General features: G+C 46.9%; 1 protein-coding gene across 1 annotated transcript; it reads right to left on the minus strand.

Moving 5' to 3' along the window:
- On the minus strand, positions 1197-16566 carry LOC110390158 (maestro heat-like repeat family member 5). Its single transcript, XM_021381368.1, has 17 exons — positions 7652-16566; positions 7378-7457; positions 7050-7175; positions 6704-6783; positions 6326-6437; positions 5916-6005; positions 5560-5664; positions 5176-5328; positions 4856-5007; positions 4317-4464; positions 3713-3850; positions 3138-3314; positions 2433-2588; positions 2185-2286; positions 1966-2068; positions 1667-1726; positions 1197-1379 (listed from the first exon to the last, which is right to left on the minus strand). Exons 1-17 carry the CDS (start codon positions 7767-7769, stop codon positions 1243-1245), a joined length of 2037 nt encoding a protein of 678 aa, XP_021237043.1. The 5' UTR covers positions 7770-16566; the 3' UTR covers positions 1197-1242.

Consider the following 20697-nt stretch of genomic DNA (forward strand, 5'->3'; position numbering starts at 1 on the left):
GTTAATTAAATGTAGTCACTTACGAAAGCCATGGGTGCGATTTGCAAGGAGCACAAGGTTTTTTGTCTGGGGATGTGTTTTTGTCTAGGGATGTGTCAAATGTAGTAATGAGAATTGGTCATTACAGGTGAGGCTGCAAGGCCAAATTCCCTGTTGATGTCACTCCACTGACTTCAGAGTTAAAGGGTCTGGAGGAAAATTCAGGCTGGGGAAGATAGAACTGAGGGGGGAGGCTGGTCAATGTTTATAAATATCTAAAGGAAAGTGGGAGGCAAATGGAAGAGGCCAGGCTCTTCCCGGTGCAGTGTACCAATAGGACAAGGAGAACTGTCCTAAAGCTTGTACATAGGAAGTTCCATACCAACATGCAGAAAAACTTCTATATAGCAAGGGTGGAACAGGTTGCCCAGAGGGGTTGTGGAGTCTCCTGCTATGGAGATATTCAAAACCTGCCTGGATTTACCCGCTTTAGCAGGGAGCTTGGACTCAACGATCTGAGGAGATCGTTCCAAGCACCAGCAACACTGTGCTTCCATGATTCTCCCTATGCCTTTATCCGCCTTTATTCACCCTCTACTTTGTTGTTTTAGTATTGTTTTTATTACTATTATTGTTAAGACTTGAATGTCACCCAAAAGATTTGGGGAACCTGTTTTGAAAAGCAAACTCAAAACTGAAGAGAGTGGCCAGGGCAGACCTCAAGGAAAGGCCACGAGGTTCTTAGGAATGATCAGTACCGGTTTGGGGATTTTTCTGATTTTCCTCAGTGGAAATGCATGCTGTTGTTGACTGCCCACTTTGCCAAAGATCTGTATCCCCATGAGAGGCCTCTCCAGGGGGATGAGATCAACAGGAGCTCCCAGCTGAGGCTCGTCAGCAAACATGCTGAGGATGCACTCCTGCATCCAGACCAATCCTCTGATTTCTGTCCATTCTCGACAGCACGGGCTGCAGACAGACAGCCTGCACCACCATGGTTCTCTTCGTGGGCTGCTGCCTCCTTCAGCCCTGATCCAGCTGCTTCTGCGTGGGCTCCTCCAGGGGCAGGTCCCATTTGGAGGCAGCTGGGGCAGGCTCTTTTCCGCTGTGGGACAGCACCGAGGCTCTCCTCATGATGGTAACACCCACAGCCCACCACTACAGAAACCTTGCACATCAGCTCAACACAGGAGGAAACCAAGGGAACAGCTCTGTAATTGAAGTTTATTGATCAGGGTCATCTTTTGCAGGACAGGTGGCTTTTCAGAGCCAGCACCACAGCGCTGCAAGCCTGCTCCGTGCCGATGATGCCTGCTGCCTTTGACGACTCAGCATCAGGATCGTCCCACGTGCCAGGTTACAGACTGCTGGATCGGCGTCATCTTCCAAAGGCTGAAGGGCTGCAACAGAGGGCAACAGAGCAGAGATGAAACCCACTGACCTTCACAGACCTGCCAGTATCCCCTCCACACCATGACAGCCCCACCCACTGCTTTTCCAGGCCAGGAGGAGCATGTGCGACTGAGCGATCAGCTGGAAGCCACTGCTCAGGAGTGCTCCATGTGGCCCAGGAATGTTCCTCTGCCCCTGCAGCATTTCCTTGCAGCAGGGCAAGGCACAGCTGCACGCTGCCCAGGCTCTGCCCCCTGCCGCCAGCCCCAGCACACACAGCGCTGCCCTCACTCACCACTGCAGATTTCATTCAGTTTTTCCTCAGTTTGGTCCCAGGAGTGCTGCAGAGCCAGCCCTAGGTAAAGAGCTCCCGTCAGACCCCCACTCCCCAGCACGCTCCCAGGAGCGCAGACCCCAGCCCCACCAGCCCAGCTGCTTCCCCTCCTGTGCCCCAAGCAGGGACAGTGCCAGAGAGGGGACCTGAGCAAGGCACCCACGGGGGCTACTGGCATGGGTAGGGCGTATCTGGGGGCTACAGGGCTGCGCATCGCTGCCAGGGCAGTGCCCAAAGAGGGACCCAGGAGCTGGGCTCACCAATGAATTTGACAGCCTCAGATCGCAAAGAGGCCTGAGAATCCTTCAGGTATGGCAGGCTCTGCCAAAGGTATCCTTCCACTCTGCTCCTGTCCTGCTGCAGCTGGAGAAGAACACGGAAGCATGGGGCTTGCAGACCCTCCCCAGATGCTGGTGCACCTCCTTCTGCCAGCATCCCCTTCCCCAGGAAAAAGGTGAGGGCTGTGTGGTTGTCCTTACCAAGCACTTCCTGATCCCCACTATGTTCTCCTCGCGGGCCTTGTGCTTGAGCTCCTTCCACTTCAGGCATTTCGCACAAGCAACGAGGGTTTCCCTAGAGGCCTACAGAGAACAGATGCTGGGAGATGGCACCACAGACACACGTCCCAAGAGCTGGGATGCTTTCCGCCCTCGTCCTCAATTCACAGACCACCCCTGAGGTGCCAGCACACCCTTGCCTGCGTACTGCTCAGGCCTGAAATTCGTACCTGTGCAACACTCGGGGTCTCATCACTCATGTGAAACAGCAGAGGGAGCAGGCCCCTGCGCACGTTCTTCTTCATGGTTCCCTTTTTCCACCACACCGCAGCCTCTGTCACATCTTTGAAGAGGCGGATGGAACACTCTCGCACCTCACTTGACACCTGGGGGAGAAGGACAGGAGGACCTCAGCAACACACTCTCGCTGCCCATGGTGAGCACAAGCGTAGACGTGGCAGACGTGAAGGGAGAAGCTTCGGAGTCACATTCTGAACAAAGGTGCTGTGGGCCCATGTAAAGCAATGCAACACATTTCCAGCCTGTGCCTGGCAGTGCTCCCCCAGCCACCCCACCAGGTCAAAGCAGAGCTCCCTGGGCACCGGGCCAAGGAGGAAACAGGGCTGACCCTCGGCAACGCCTCCGGGGCACATGCTGCCTGCTTAACATCTATGTCCCTGCTGCAGCACCTGGGGAGAATGCCTGGTGCTGGTAGTAAAGGAAGCACTGGAGGGTCTGAAGGCAAACTTAGGCAGCAGATGCTTTGCTCAGGGGCTGGGCTGGGCCTCACAACACCCCCAACAGCCAAGCTGCCAGGGAGAAGGCTGGCTGGGCTGCAGAGCCCAGAAGGCATCCCATGAGAGCCCAGAGAAGCAAAGAAAGGAGAAGGCCCTTTTGCTGAGCACCCAACTGCAGTGCTCCAGCACCAGACTTACGTGATTAAATAGAGGCAGGAGCTTCTGAGCCAGCTTCAGAGCAATGGGACTGGCCTCTCTCTTCCCCAGATAACTCATGAGAAGTCTGCAGATATTCAGCACCTTCAGAACAATGTGCATGTTGGCAAACTGCAGGGTCTCCATGATGTCTGGAAGCAGGGCCCATATTTCTCTTGCCTGTACAAAACATACAGTTTCCTTTTCATCAAGAGGGCAATGCCCACCATGGCCTAAAAGCTCTGTTTCCCAAGCACCACACACACGCCTTGTTCCCTGAGGCAGCAGCAGACTCTGGGCAGCTGGTGGCCATGGGCACACTGACAAGGACATGGGGAGACAGGAGAAGGAGGGCAGGAGAGCAAGGGCTCCACATCCCCTGCTCAGCCACTCCCTTTTCCAACAGTCCCCCAAGCAACCCATCTGGAAAGCCCCTGGAAATCTCCCCAGGCAGCCACCAGGCCCTACCACAGCCATCACCCCAACTCCTGAGTCTCAGGCAAGGCCGGGGCACAACACTGCCCACCGCCCCAGCACTAGGCTGCCAACAGGGCTTCATGTGACTAGGTTCTGCTCACCGTCTCAGGTCTCTCAGACAGAAGGCCAAGGCCCCTGAGCGCCAGCCAGAGTATTGGCAGGCTTTCAGTCTTCAAACACCTCTGCAGCAGTGCTGGGTTACATAACTTGTTCAGGATCTCATCAGTAGGATGCATCATCTGAAACGAATGCAGCAGTGAGTGCCAGACAGAGGCAGCAGGCCTCCCTGCACCCTGCAGCTGCTGGCTCCTCTGGCAGCTCAGGGCAGGGCCTTGGGGCTGCACAGCCTGGCCTGTGGCAGCAGTGCCTTTGGAGGGCCCCGTGGTCCCCGTGTGCCCCAGGCCTAGCACTAAGCCGCATGACTTTTTGGCCTGCTCCTCCTGCCCTCTGAGCTTCTAAAGCCTTTGAGGAGCACCTGACCAGCAGGAACTGGCAAAAAAAAGGCTCAGGACATTGGTGGCCACTGGCACTTCTGCCTGCTCAGCCTGCTTGGAGGCAATGGCTCTCCCTGGCCCCTGCCATGGCCCCAACTGTGCCCCTGCCTTGCCCCAGGTTTCCAGGCTGGGGGAGCAAGGCGGGGGGGGGACAGGGAGCTGGGGAAAGAGAGCTCTGAAGGAGAGCACGGTTCCTTGTCCGGTAACTCACAGTCAAGGAAAGGAGGCCAGAATCCTCTGTGGTGATATTAAAGACCCCACACAGCTCTGGGTCCTGGAGAACATGGCGCAGTTCTTCCAGGATCCTCTCTGAAGTTCCTGTCAGGGAAAGCATTCTCTTCCAGATGTCCAGGGTAGTGCTGCAAACAAAGAGCAATGCTGTGTCAGCAGGGCTGCCTCAGCCACAGCGCCATGGCTCAGGCAGGCCCGGCAGGCCCCAGGCTGTGCTGCAGCCCCGGCCCCGCCGCCCCGCGTCCTTGGGGAGGCCTGGGGTCCCGGCGTGGGCAAGCAGGAGGGGCTGAGATGGCCTTCCCCGAGGGGCAGGGCAGGAGCCTGGTGGGGGCTCTGGGCTGCCATGGTCGGCGTTGGCTGCTGCAGCCCTGAGCGGCCCACCAGCGCTGGAAATCACAGTGGGATGGAAGGCCTGCTCCTCGGGGATGTCCTGTAGCTTTCCTTGGCTCTGGCAGCCAGAGCTTCTCTGAGCCCCACTCTTCACATGGAACAATTGTGCAGGGCTGTCAGGGCTGGTACCTGTCACTCTGTGGGAGGTCAGTTAACACACTCATCAGCGCATCCCTGGGAAACCGGTTGGTCAGCACATCCAGCAAAGAGAGGAGTGTTTGCTGAAGTGATGTGGTGTTGATTTCCAGGTTTCTATGGATCGACCTCAGAATCTCTGGCACCTGTTGTGAGAACACAGGGAGAATGCTGCTATTAGTGCAGCCAGTTGCCCTGCTGCCACTGATATTACTGGCCTTCCCGTTGCACTTGGCTGGCTTAAAATGGCTTCAGATGCCCAAGAGTTGTGGAGGGCAGGGCAGGGCATGGCAATCCAGCCTCAGAGTGCTTACATCTATCAGCCAGGTTCCAGGGTCTCTCAGAACCATATCCAGTACAGTCTCAGCCCACTTCTTTTCATCAAAGCTGTAGTCTCCAATGATCTTCTCAAGGGTCATAAGGACGATCTTTGTCCTCTGAGAAGGGTGGAGGTTTTTACCAACTGGCTACAGTAAGAAGGAAAAAGGGAGGGAAGACAAGTTAAACTAGTGAGAGAATACGGTCTGGAGTGGGATGACCACTCAAAAGAAAGGATAAAGATGCTCCCTTCAGGGCAGAAGCATGCTGAGGGCTCCCTGCTGTGCCCAAGCTTGTCTCACAGGTACCCCTGAGCTGTAGGCAGCTCTGGGATGCAAAGAATGGGAGAGAGCCCAGATGGAAAGTTCCTGGCTCCTTACCTGCTGCCAGAAACTCTTGGTCATGAAACCACTAAGCTTCCACATCTGATTTAAAGCCCTCTCACACACAGTTTTGCTCTGGGAGACAGTGAAGGGCAGCAGCACCTGTGAGGAGAGGAGCGCCCGGTTAGCCTGGGAGCTGCTGATGCCCACTCCAGCAGAAGCAGCTCTGCTGAGCTCCCGGCTGGAATCACAGCATCCATCCAGGCTTCCCCTGAGCTAGAGCCAAGCCCTTCACGGGGCTACTGCCACTGGGATCCCTTGCCGGCTTCAGCTGCTGCCAGTGCCATTTCCATGGAGAGGGCTCAAATTCTACCAAAGGGAGCTCTGGGGGCAGAGCTCTGCAACAGACAGACCTCCAAGATACTCTGCAGCTGGTTATGGATGCTGGAGGAAGGATGGCTGTCTAGCAACACCTTCAGCATGTTGTCCATAGCATGCAGGGTCTGTAAAGAGAAGAACGAGTTGTGGAAGTCTTTCAGAGGTCCCTCTCACCCCCAGGAGACTGCTGTGAAGCACGTTGGCTGCCAAGGAAGGACACCCACAGATCCATGCACAGGGAGACCCTGGGGCTGCAAAGCTGCTGTGCGCAGACTAGGTTGCAAGCACAGGGTGTTGCCAGGCCAATGGCAAGAGTATGAGGGAAGGAGTGAGGGGAAGCGAGGCTGAGACCCTGCCCACAAGGATCTTTCTTAACCTCTGGACACAAATAATCCAGGGAGCAGCCCAGAGGTGTGCGGTCTCCAGTAGTTCACCTGATACGTACATGGTTGTAGAGGCAAATGTTCAAGCTCTCTTTGGGAGGAAGGCAGAAGATGACGTTGAAGCATATGTTTAAGAGGTGTACTATTTCATCCTCCGAAATTGCCTTCACACTGCTGCAAATAAAGAGACATTGTGCTGGGAGCAGTGCCTCCATGCTGAGGCAGGCATAGAACAGGTCATCCCCTGGGAGGGCTCCCTGGGAGAGATGGGGAGCGCTGCCAGATGGCACGTCCACCTCCACGGGGCTGGCCTGGGTCAGAGGACAGTCCTGAAGCCTCCTGCTTTGGGGCAAGTGCTGAGACCCAGCGAGGAGCTGCATCAGGGCCACCAGGATTGTGTCCTGGGGATGTGCTGGCAAAACCAGTGGCTGGGCGGGTACCTCAAGGCAGCAATAGCGTTCATGGTGTGGTATCGCAGTGCTGTGCACAGCTGCTCCCTGGGCTCCTCACACATAAGAACCTGCAAAGCACAACCAGGATAGCACCTGGCAGCTGCCAGCACCCAGCACCAGCAAACCTGGCAGCGGCTGGCAGAGCCGGAGACGCCCCAGTGCCCCTAACCCAGCGCTGGCATACAGATGCTGCCGTGCTCTTCCACTGCTGAGGGCTCAGCAACACCTGCAGTCCCATCTGGAGCACCTTGTTGTCTGTGCACAATTTCCCGGCCTCCCCCAGCCACAGCCCTGTCCTCGTAGGGTGCATGTACCTGGGGCCATGTCCTCTCACCTCAACGTTCTCTGCCAGCTTGTTCCTGTGGCAGAAGACATCCAGGCCCTCTGTCAAGCCCTTATTTCTGGCAGTGCTGCACAGTGTGATGATACAGTTCAGGAACTGCATCTTCTGCACCAGATCCTGGCAGGCACACAGAGACCAAGGAGTGTGAGCAGGGAGAGCCACGGCCAGGGGGACCGAGCACTGTGGGGTGCAGAGCAGTGCGGGACGCCTGCAGGGCAGCAGCTCTGGCCGGCCAGCTGCCCTCCTGCAGCCTACAGGCAGAGCCAGAGGGACCGTCTGGAGATGCAGGCACAGCCAAGATGGAGACGGCTGCTGCTACCTTTTCCGTGCTGTTGATGTAGGCTTTGATGCCATCTATGACCACTTCTTCCACTACGCACAGATGCAGCCAGTCAGCATCTAACCAAGGAGGAGAGTGAGCAGCGCTGTAGAGCGGCCAAAGGCAGGCGCGAGCAGAGGAAGGAACTCTGCCCTCTTCTGTGCCCGCTGCCCTGGCACAGCCTGCTGTGGCTGTCAGGACAAGAGGCCCCGGTGTTGAGCAGGGGGCACTCTCTGGCCCAGCCCTGCCCAGCCCGCTGGGGACCCTCACTCACCAGCATGCAGCGGCTGCACCTCGGTCACCTGGTAGGGCTCCGGTGGAGGTCTTCTCTCCTGGGGAGCCCCACTCTTCTCCCAGGCCACCCTGGGGGATCTGGGAGGTTTCCTCTCCATCCTGAGGGATGAGGGCTGAGGTTGGGGAGGGAACAGCCACGGGGCTGCTGGGGGTAGAGGGAAATGACGTAGGCTGCACTCGGGGGCTCCTCGCCAGACCCGCACACTCCTGCCCTGTCCCCTCGCTGTCCTGCCGGACGCTGCAGGGCTGCCGTGTCAGTGCCAGCTACCCCGGGGTGTGCCAGGGACGGGTCACAAAGGGCCCCACTGTGACCCGCTGCCCCGCCCGGGCGGGGCTGGCTGCAGGCCCCTAGTTGAAATGGCACAGACCAACTCAGCGGGAGGGATGTGTGCGCCTGCTTACCCAGAAAGCTTTGGAAGTGGGCCAGCAAGCAGCCGGGCTGCAAAGGCTCTCGTGCTTCTGCTGTGAGGCTGCAGATGGCCTCAGCAGGACAGAGGAGGAAGATTAAGACTCGCTGTCAGCTCAGCAGCTCTTTTGCTTGCAGGCTTGTGAGATCCAAGGCAGGAATGGGGAAACTTGGGGCTAGAGAATTCACAAAGTGAGGCGGGGAATGCACGTGGTAGACTTGTCCATACGAAGGGGACTGAGGCTTTGTTTGGTGCATTTGCTTTACGCTTTCTCCTCATGAGCTCATCAACTGAAGCTGATGGTACAAACCCCCTGAGCCCCTCGCTTGGTTTGCAGCCTGCCCCTCCACGGCTGCAGCTCAGCTCTGCAGAATCTGATAGAGGCCTGAACGTGGGTGGTAGAGAGGTGTGTGGAGGAGGAGGACGACGCAGATGGTGGCAACAACCTCCAAGAGTGACTGAGAAGGCCAGGTCCAGCCACAGCTTCTTCAGGGCCATCCAGAAATCCCACGTCCACCCGAGGATGAGGAGTGGTTACACAAAGTCTAGGGAGGGAGGATGGAAGAGAAGGAAGAGAAGGAAGGGAGCAGGGAGACAGGGGTAGAGAGAGGGAGGCAGGAAGGGTGGAGAGGAAGGCAAGGGGAGGGAGGAAGGAAAAACTGACAAAAGTATTTTCAGGAAGACTTTGAACCACACATCTATTTTAGACAGCCTGTTATGCCTAATATTCCTAGAATGATAATACTGTTTTAGTTGGAAGAGATCCTTAAAGGCAATCTAGTTCAACTAGAACTGCAATGAACAGGGACACCTGCAGAGACATCAGGTTGCCCTGAGCCCGGTCCACCCTGACCTTGAGTTTCTCCAAGGATGCAGCATCCACTGCCTCTCTGGGCAATCTCTTCCTGGGTCTCACCACCCTTCTTGAAAAAGTGTCTTCCTTATATCCAATCTAAATCTCCCTTCTTTAAATTTGAAGCCATTTCCACTTGTCGTACTACAACAGACCCTGCTCATGAGTCTCTCCTTTTCTGTCTCCCCGTTAGATATTGAAAGGTTGCTAACAGGACACCTGGAGTCTTCCCTTCTCCCGCCTGAACAGCTGCAGCTCTCTCTGCCTGTCCTCTGATGGGAGGTGTTTCGTCCCTTGAACATCCATTCCCCAATTCCTTGTGGACCTACGTCAATGCTAAGCAAGTATTTTAGTTTCACAAGTCTGGGCCTTGAAGACCTGTCACAGAACCTTTCAGGCCTAATTTCAAAGTGCATAAAAACCCATTTGAATTAAGATTTAAGCTTAGAATGTCAGTACTTAATATTTCAAATGGAGCTTTTCATAATGTTGATTATTCCTTTGAATGTGAGGATGAGAGAGAGGCATTTGTACCACCAAGATTATTTGGCTTTTCTGTTGTTTAGCTTCATTTCCTGGTAAGGGGCCTGTAAAACCTGAATTACCAGTGATTTCTATCATAGAGTTTAAAGTATTTATATCAGAGAAAATAGGAAGTGGGTCAAAAGCAAGCACTGTAACCACCATCACAAAACAAAATAGTAGTCAATACAACTCCTCACCTATATTTTGCTCTCAATCAGTGTTATCCTGTTTGTGTTTCAGGTTTGTATCTGCCTAATCAGCTTTTTATTGTAAGGTAATAAATTGTTCACCTGTAGATAGACTGAGGACAAAAAGAACAAAGCATTTTTTAACTAATAGAAGGCATAGAATATTAACACTGTCCTCCACTCAGCCTTTCCCAGAGAAAACACTGCGAACGAAGACACGTATAAGAAAAATTTGTTGTTCAAGTTATAGATATATTAAGTTGGGAGGGCATAAAGAGACATCGTATTTACATTTTTCAGCAATTCAATGTAATCCTGTCAAAAGAACAGAAAAAAATGATTTGTGGAAGTGAAAGAAAAAAATTACTATTGTGGAGGCAATGGATAAAATAGCTCACAAAGGGGAGAAATGCTGCACCTGTGTAAGACATAGAGGTTTACCTCAATTTTCAATGGTTTCAGGACTTTGTCTCATATATTAATATTGGCAGAAGTGTAATAAAAATGGAAGTAGAACATTGATTATTTGATAAACTGTAATACAATTCAGAGTCCCCTATTTTTCTCTCCAGAGAAAAATGGAAGACTGCCATACAAAAAACCACTGTCAGACTTTAATCATTGCTTTAAATATGGGTTTTTCTTTTAAAAGCCAGTGAATTTGCAAGTATATGTGTACATTCAGTATTCACTGCAAGGCACTCTATAAGCCGCTAACCACAGAGCATCATGGGAAGTAACAACAGCCCTTGAATATACACAACAAACACTTGATCTTGCAAAGGTTTCATCACATGGATTAAGGAACCAGGCAGTGTGGAACAACAGCACACTCATACCAGCATCACATGTTGCAGTGATTTGTTCACATGCCACACCATCCATCTGAAGGCAAGTCAAACTGTGGCTGTTTGTGACTCTAACCCAACAGCTGCTATTTCTGAAAATGCTCCATGAGGGATGTCTCTCAAAGGTTCAGAAAACAGGACATAATGAAAATTTGACCGGAGATACAATCCACTACCAAATAGCACAGTGCCTTGAAAAATTTTAATAAAGCTTCTTTGAGATGTCACATTTTTGCAGACTCCTATAAAGTCTGACCTATTTTTTTGTTGTTTAAAAACTTGTTCACTTTGTCATTTTGTTGCTGTCATAACTGCTGCCTCTCTAGTTTCCTCCCTGCTCTGGTCTTCATTACTGTGGGGTATTTGTGCAGTGCTTTCACCTCCTCTGCTCTGCTGATGCTGGAGACTCCCTGCTGCAGCAGGGAGTGCAGGTTAAGATGGATGGAAGCCCTCCCTCAGCCAGAGTGTTCACCATCTCCATCCCCAAAATAAGGTAGAGGATTTTGCTGCGTTCCTGCTTCCACGCTTGGCTGGGGCATTGTGAAACTTGCACACTGCTCCCTGCTTTAACCCAGCCAAGGCACACAGCACAAGTGTCTGCAGCAGACAGTGTCTGAGTTTCTTGTTGCCTGTGATGCGATCAGAACCATGTGAGACGTTTAAACAAGACATAGCAGTGTTTAGAAGCTAGGCTGGTGATGGAAAAGGAGCTTGCTGACAGCATCCTGCCAGTCTGTTTCACAACCCCTGCATAGTTTTTCTCCTTTCCCATTCTCCTTGCCCAACAGACTACTGCTCTTCACTGCTCCTTGGACTCTGTACAGTAATAAGACAGGCTACTAGACCTGACAAGTTTTTCAACGACATATTTATACTTATCTTTGTCTTTACAAGATTATTCTAAGTCATTATTTCTATACAAGATGCTGTTTCAACAAGTCAACTGAAAGAGGCACGTATTGCTTCAACAGCAACAGGAAAGTTGGAGGAAAAAGGGCTCGGTAGAAAATACATTCTTCTTGTGTATCTAAAGCAGTACTTATCAGCTCCATAAATAATGACTTTCTGTAATCTTACTGGTGGGAAAAAGCCCCAGTTATGGCTTTGATGGAAGTGGCAAGAAATTTAACTTCTCAGAATAATTCTGCTATTTTGGTTTCCTGCACTGCATACTTTTCACAGAATCATGGAAGCACAGAACATTCTGAGCTGGAAGGCACCCATAAAGATATTCTTCAATGACAGTGAATCCTGTTTACTTATCCTCACTGTTCAAAGGAGATTTTTGGCACATAGATGCATTAAGATGATATTTTAGTCTTGCTGACATCAAGAGAAAAGGGCTGCCTTTTTGGACAAAATTGTAGGTGGGGACTGGGAATTTTTTTTCCTTTTTCCTTTGCAGTCCTTCTTTCCTATTGTGACACAAGACAGGATCATGGAAGCATAGAATGGCTTAGGTTGGAAGGGACCGTAAAGATCATGTAGTTCCAAACCCTGCTACCATGGGCAGGGTTGCCAGCCGCTAGATCAGACTGCTCAGGATGCCATCCAATCTGGGCTTGAATGCCTCTAGAGATGAGGCATCCACAACCCCCCTGGGCAGCCTGTGCCAGCACCTCACTACCCTCTGAGTAAAAAATTTCCTCCTAACAACTAACCTAAACCACTTTTAGTTTAAAGCCATTCCTGCTTGTCCTGTCACTGTCAGACTGTGTGAAAAGTCAGTTCCCCTCGTGCTTGTTATCTCTCTTTAAGCACTGGAAGGCCACAGTGAGGTCTCCTCAGGGCCTTCTCCAAGCTAAAGAAGGCCAAATCCCTCAACTTTTCTTCACAGGGGAGATGCTCTAGCTCTTTGATTATCCTCGTGATCCTCCTCTGGACCCACTCAACAGCTGCACATCCTTCCTGTGCTGGGGGCCCCAGGCTTGGACTCAGTAGACCAGATGGGGTCTCACGAGGGAAGAGCAGAGAGGGACAGCTACCTCCGCCTCCCTGCTGGCCACTCCTCTTTTGATGCAGCCCCAGATACTGTTGGTCTTCCAGGCTGCAAGAGCGCACTGCTGCCCCATGCACAGGTTTCCATCCATTAGGACCCCTAGGTTCTTCTCCACAGGGCTGCTCTCATGATTTCTTCTCCCAGTCTGTACTCGTATCTGCAATTGCAGACCCAAATGCAACATCTCACACTTGACCTTGTTGAACTTCCTTAGGTTCTCCTGTACCCTCTTTTTGATCCTGTCCCAGTATCCTCTGGTTGGTGTCCCTTCATTCTATTGTGTCAACTGCACCACTCAACTTGGTGTCATCAATAAATGTGCTAAGGGTACACTCTATCCCACTGTCTATGTAATTGATAAAGACGTTGAAGTGTACCAGTCCCAAGATGGACCCCTGGAGGAAACCACTCATGATTGGCCTCAACCTGGACATAGAGCCATTGACTACAACCCTCTGCCTATGACCAACCAACCAATTCTTCATCCATCTAATAGTCCACCCTACAAATGTGTACCTCTCCAATTTAGACATAAGGATGTGATGTGGGACTACAGCAAAGGCCTTACACATGTCCAGGTAGATGACATCAGTTGCTCTTTCTTAGTACACTGATGCCATCCTTTCATAATGGAAGGCCACCAGGTTGGTCAGGCATGATCTGTTTTTGGAGAAGCTGTACTGGCTGTTTCAGATCACCTGCTCATCCCTCATGTGCCTTAGCATATCTTCTAGGAGGATCTGCTCTGTGATCTTCCCAGGCACAGATGTGAGGCTCACTGGCTCATTTCTTGCAGAAGATGCTGGCATAGATGATACTGGTAGGTTTTCTGTCTGCTGGACAAATCATTTTCCGTTCCTTCCTCTAGATGATTTGGCAGAAGGTGTCACCTATCAAGAGTGGGTGGTGGCTATGGAAAGTAGACACTTTCCTTTTGCCAGCCAACCCGCTTCATAGACATGCCTGCATGGTCACCCAGGGAAGTCCAAGTCTGACAGAAGCCTAGCCTGGAGAGGAAAATATTCACTCTCTTCTCTTTTTGTCCCTTCTTCGGAATTCTGTGCCCTGCAGTGTGGTGACCCTGAAGTGTGGAGAAAGAAGAGGTCAGCACTTCCAGCTCTCTGGAAGGTTGTGCTCTGCACCTTTGGTGTTCCTGTGGAAGCTGGCATTATCTGGGATAGCTCTTTACTTGCTGCGGAAGACATCCATAGGTACTCTCTGTTACCTCTGGTCAGAGCATTATAGTGCCAATAATCTACAACAGAAAAACAGGAAGGAACCAGGCGCACTAATATCTATATCACCATGGCAATGGCTCTGCTAGTAGAAATGAGGAAAAGTTACATTACAGAAATAGACAAAGTATACAAAAATCCTTCTTTGCTCCCTGACTTTACTACCTTCGTTGTTCCATTGCAGCCTCTGTGCTGATAAATTTTCCTTCCAGAAAAAGCAGCTGTCTTCACAGTGTATCCATTTGAGTACATTCCCTACCCTTTGGAAGCTAAAACATCCAAATGCAGCTCTCTTCTGTATGTAATTTGAAACCCCAGACATCCATTTGTACCTCTGAAAATCTCTACCTGAATCTATCTCTGACTCACACATGAGTCAGCATGTAATTCCATGTCCAGAGATCTGTCAAAATACATTCTGTCTTTCATTGAGTATTATCTCATTACCATGGAGAATAATGTAATAGTGAAACTAATTTTACACACAGGAAAAAAATAGCAAATGTTCATATGCCACATCCAAATTGAGGTGAAGTAATAAAAAAGTTACCTAACAGGAGGAGAAGACCATCCAGCTTCAACAAGAACAAGAAGTTCTCCTTCCCTGTCAACTCTGTCTGAGGAGCAAAGAAGCACAAAAATCCCTCCTTCCCTACTCCTGTGCAATGTGCTCACCTCTATTCATGCTGCAGCTGCAGTTTATAGTTGAAACTGAAAGGAGATATCTGAAAACCATCAACAAAAGCACTGAATATTTCACAGTACTGGGGGCATCTCTTATGCTAACCGGTGAAAGCAAGGTTAGAAGACTTGGAGCACTAGGTATAGCAAAAGCTGCTGATTCAGTCTCCCAGTGGACAATAATTACCTAATACCTAACTTCAGAGTAATGCATTTAAGAGAAATCTCTGTGTTAGAAAACCTACTAATCACTCCAGTGAGGCTGGGAATGTTGGTATCTTCATCTACAGCAAAAACGTGTCCCAAAGAAGGATTCTGAGAATAATTTCAGCAAATAACTATGGGAAATTGTTACTTATCCTACAAGTTTCCATAGTCATTAACAAAGAAAAGGCCTAAATTTACTAAACAATAATAACTAAAGCCAGATCCAAGTTTCTGGGAAACTGTGTATTTAACTGTAAAACAAAAGGCCTTCCTGGTGCTGAATGATTCAACTCACCAAAGTTAAATCTTTAAGACATAAATATTATGGACTTAATACGGTGAATGATTTCCACAGACTTCCGCAAGACCAAACAACTGCTATGAATTAAAAAGCACCATGATGAGATACAGAGACTATCAATACAGGCAAATATAGAAGGATATGCCTGGCAGCCATTTGCTCATCCAATCAGACTAGCAAACTGCGTGTTAACATATCTTTTAGAAATTTGGTTGAGTTGAGCCTGAGTTTTGTAGTTTACCAGGAGCACTTGTCAGCACCACTCTTCTGCTTAAAACGCAATGTTCAGCACAGCCCTGAGAATTCAAACACTTACTTTCCTTTGAAATTCCTGGGATATGCTATTTTGAAAATCACAGTCTGAGAAATTAAATCATGATCAGTGTTAAATGGTTTGTCTAATCTGAAGCTTGGGTGATGAAGAAGACTTCCTCTCTGTAATACTGACTCCATATGCATAAACATAGAGCACTTAGAAGAGCAAAATCTACAAATTTACTGAATTGCTAATGTTGCTGCAACATATGCTGGTCCTGGGACTGAAATCAAATTTCATAGACAGAAAAGAAGTTCTAAACTTGCTAAATTGTATGTTGGGCTGATTTCTTTTACAATTCATATGGAATTATACTGTACAGAGTATCACAGATTACTTAATCTAGTCTAAATATTGTGAACTGCAGGGATCCATTTTCTTCCTGAGTCTGCAGAAACAATGTGATGTATTAACTGACCACCTACATATTTTGTCTGCTTTTCATCCTCTTTTCTTCACTGAATTTTATCCCATTATTTCTTGTTATTTCTCTGTGAACTGCTCTAAACTATTCTTTCATCTAGTTTATCATGCAGAAAAATATTTTTTCTGTTCAAACATAAAACAATTTGTTTAAATATTAAACAGTAATGTTTTTCTCTTGATTGCTAAGCAGGATTTAAGTTGGCTTACAAGTCTCTGACACCGAGCTCCTATACATCTGCTGACAGAAATCACACCATTCTACCCTCAGCAGCAAGCTAACTGATCCATCCCTTTTGTACAGGGATGTTTTTTTTTTATTGCTAAGGCTGGAGAATGACACACTCAAATAAAAAATGGTTTTGTGGTGCTGTATTGTCACTTTCAGTAGCTTTGTTCTTAATTTTTCCTTTCCAAACAAAACAGCATTACACACACCTTTCCAATCATAATCAGTCACCTGGTGATTTTTTTTAGAAAGATGAGATTGTGAAGTGTTGGAATATGAATATGAAGCTTTTGTTACATTTGTCATGCAGACTATAAGAATACCCACTGAGAGAACTTCCTCATCCTACTCCATTTAAAACTACTCATAATCTTTCAAATATAGGGTAGAGACAAAATATTGTTTCTCAGCTCTTTAGTATTTCAGAAGGAATGTTTTGTATGAAACTTAGAATAAAGTCATCACCTCTTCAATGCTCCTTGAGCTCCTCATTTTGGGTGATACACCTATACCACAAAAAGAAGGGATATTGTACATAACTTTTTTCAACATTGTAGAAATCTTTCCTCTTGTCTTGTTCTTAGAAGTTAGGATCAAGTTTCAAGATTTCTGCATCAGAGGGAAAAAATATATATACATTTAATTTCATATCATTAGGTTGCAAAAACTAATTCTGAACTAAAATGTGGCTTCTGGAAAACATTGTTCAGGGTAAGTATTCATTGTTCCAGTTTTATAGATATCCGATTTATATACTTCGCAAAACTACTCAACACAATTTCTGTAGCAATACTGTGAACCTTACAAAAATCCTGCATAATTATCTTCTGTTCTTTTGCTACCTATTTGAAAAGTTCTACAGTTTGAGTTTATTAGTTTGAGTTGGAAATACTGGCTGTAAGGACTATGCTGCCAGTGCCAGGTACTAGGGGTACTTAGTTCATTGGTCGGTCTCCTAAATGTTACCATCACTCAAATAAGAGTAATTACCAAAATAAACAAAAGTAGTATTCATTTGTTTTTGAATCAACAAATCAACAGAAAGGCTCTCGTCTGAAACCTGAATATATTAAGAAATGGTAAACATTGTGCTTTCAGTTGTTAATTCCAGTCCAGACAAAGTCAGCAGTGAAAGAAAGCCTTAATTAAATGAAATGCCAGAATGTGTTATATAATTTTATTTGAATTACTACAAATGCAATCAGCAGTGTGTCAGGCAGAGGAGAAAAATTAGAGCACTACGAATAATGGACTCTTTGGATATTCAGCTAAACCAAAAAAGCTGAATTAAAAGTTGATCTTTATCAAGGCAAAATACTGTATTCACTCAAGAAAAAATACTGTTTTAAACTCAAGAAAAAATGTTTTGTTCCATCTAAGGATAAATGAAATGCTTTATTTCATCAGACAGGAAACATTTCTGAGTTTCAAGTTACCACCATACTAGATCATACCTGCTAAAACCCCCATCACTTTGAAATAAAAGTCAAAACAGAACATTCAACTTTGAAAATGATTGCTTCTTTAAAAAAATGTCTGTGTGCCAAGATGGCTTTTTGACTAGCAACCATAGGCTATAAAATCCTTGCCCATCTTTTCCTGGGACTACCACCAACAGCTTAGCATGGAGGTGCCCCAGCTCCCCCTGGCTGCCCCAACTCCCAGGACAGCCCTTGGTCTCTACGTGTTATGATATTGACAGTTTTTATTTCTTCTCTTCTTTCATATTTTGGAAAAAACACATTGTTGAGCATAGGGATTGTTTCTTCCTTTTGAAGAAGCTTTGGTGATTATAGAATTTGATAAGATAATAACAACAAAAATGCTTGCTCAGCTGTAGAAAAGATGGAGGTCAGGGTCAAGTTACCAGTGAGTCACTGACTCAAGTCACAATAAAATCTCTGGATTAAGTTTTCTGCCTTGTAAGAGTAGATAAACCTCATCTACATTTTCACCCTCCTCCCAGTTAATTTCTAGATCTTTATTAAATAATTGCAGAGTGCATTGAGATCCTTGAATAGATGCAGGAAAGAATGATCTGTGACACAGTCGATCCAGACATATAGTTTTACTGCAGACAAAACAGAGCTGTAGGGGGAAAAAAAAACAACATGTCACATGTGAACTATTCTTTAGATTTTTTTGCCTGAGCATCCTGCTAGCACTTCAAGGATTTCCTTTTCCATGTATATCTCTTCTCTTACCTGCACATTGCTCTTCTTTTCCCTGCATGTTTCTCTTCTCTATACTCGTTTTGAAGTAGCCACAACTGAAAAGCTTGCAGCTTTTGCTTGCACTGTCACCACCACTGCCCTCTGTCCTGAGCCCGTAATGGTGACATCCAGTTTAGCACAAAGTCCTCCCCAGATCTGAACTTACCTTTTTATCCGTCTCTTGAACATATAGCCAAGATCCAGTGGAGAGCTGAAACATTGCACAGGGTACTCGGAGATGTCAGTAAAGAAATCAGTGCACTTTTGCTCACTAACAGGGAACAGTACAACGTTACTCCAAAGTTACTTCAAATAGTATATGGTTTTCAAAGAATTAGCAGAACAGTTGTATTTATCCAGGTGGTGAGGTTGAGGGAGCACAGATATTGGTATGAACTGGGAAGTCCATGGGATTTATCCTTGGCCAGAGTGAAAATCTGGACCTTACTGTCAAATTAAATGAAAAATTAAATAAAAAAAAGCTCTTACGTATGTGATTCAAAATCAGATTTTAACACATTTCACAAAGAACCCAAAGGCAGGATGGCGGAAAAAGTTGTGTGTCCAGTAAATCACATCCAAAGACAAATAAAACCAGGAGTGAAATGTCTCTTCCTTACAGTATAAGAAATTAGATGAAGAAAATTGTAGCCACAGGCAGTTTTCACTTCATCTTCAGGATCTATGGAGTCCTTTGATGATTAATGGTGTAGAAATGTCTGGAAAGGCTCATTATTTTATAACCCAAAAGTGCCTAGATTGGTACAGCACATCCCTTAACAAAGAGGCTGTTACCAATTAGGCATTTCTTACTTTTGTGTAACTTTTCAAAAATATTCCCCAGTGTGTAACTTTTCAAAAATATTCCCCAATGTGTAACTTTAACTATAATTGCAAAATCTTATTTCTTATTTCATATTTACAGCATTTGCTCGTCTTTGCTCCGAGAGCTTTCTGACTGCAGGCTACCTCTTCTTCAGAGAAGGCTGGATAGGATATTTTTTGTCTGTGTTACTCAGTAATTTCAGCAGTCAGTATCCTCTTGCTAGTATCTCTGCCAACTGTTGTACATATTCTTGGGACTTTTGTGTGCATGCAGACAGAGCTGACACAGGACTAATGCTCTTTGTCTGCTACTATTGACCCTTCCTTGCCCACTTCTGGAGAAAACCATAGCAGGTTCTTGATTCAGGTTACATGCAAACAAACTCAAAAAAACTCAATCAAATGTAAAATACATATAATATTACATAATAATAATAACAATAATATTTTGTATATGCTTATATACATTTGTTTATAATTATGGTGACAGCTGTGTACCACTTGTGTAAAGCTGAGTACTTTATTAGTATAGGAAAGTTTGTTCTTGTACAAATGATGAGGCCCTTTCACCCTACATAATTCTTGATGTTTTCTTCCTGTGCTCTATAGTCATTCTGAAATGTCACCAGTGCCTTAAAAAGAAATATCACTTTGGTTAGTCATTTCCTAACCTTCAAATGTGTAGTACATGTTGTGGAGAAGTTCAAATGCATGCTGAATAAAAACTGATGTTTTAAGGCAAGATGTAGAACTCCAAAAATCATGCTGATTTCTAATAACCACTTATGTGAACTCCATTAAAAACAATTTAAAACAATACAAACCTACTTTGTTAACTTCTTGAAAATTAATGCTTTTTTTACAGATGCACAGAGTAGAAAACATCCCATCTGTGTGCCAAAAAATACACCATGACTAAAGACAGAACCAGCGTTTCTGACTGTTGTTTCTTGAAAGCCTTTTGAAGTATTTTCATCTTCCTTTTTTCCCTGAACTGTACTAGTGTGGTTGTAAATGAAGGTGACAGTGGGTACAGGTTATAAAATCACTTAAAAACTAAGTGGACTGTATTGATCAGTGGTCTAAAATTACCCTTTTTCAGCAACAAAAAGGAAAGTGATGCATAGCACATTCAGTGCTACTGAAGAACGTTATCCAGAAAGAGATGGTAGTAGTATCACCTGCCTTTCTAAGGTTGCCACTGGATCCAGCAGCAGATAAAGGATAACACCATTTGGGTTATCTTTAGCAGTTTTGCCAAATGGTCCAAAGTTGTAAAGTTTAATTGCTGCAAATCCTGCAATGGCCAGAGATGCTTCTTTAACTTTTGTGGAATAAGCCTGTTTTTACCTGTCAGAAATGAGGAACAGAAATTTAAGCATGGTAATTCTACACTAAATCCTTTAACCAGACAGACATAACCAGAGATCAGTTGATGGAGTGTGATACAACCTGACTTCATCCATTTAAAAATCCTTGCCAAGAGTTCATTGCCTCTCTCTAGTAGGTTCTATGCAATGACTCATTTATTATACTTACATGTGGCAAGTAGAAACTGAGAGCTTCACCTCAAAACCCAAATGTTTCAACATCTATTAGATCAGAAAAATCTTGTATCTTTGATGTGTAAGTTAATCCTTTGAAGTTTTCTCTTCTACTCCACCTCCATTATCTGAAACCTCTATCACCTCCACCCCATGGTCTTTAAGTCTTACATCGATGTTGGTCACTCCAGAGTCCAGGCTGTTCTCCACCAGTGGCAAACACTTTTTTGTT

The sequence above is a fragment of the Numida meleagris genome, chromosome Z (genome assembly GCF_002078875.1).
Source record: "Numida meleagris isolate 19003 breed g44 Domestic line chromosome Z, NumMel1.0, whole genome shotgun sequence".
NCBI lineage: Eukaryota > Metazoa > Chordata > Aves > Galliformes > Numididae > Numida > Numida meleagris.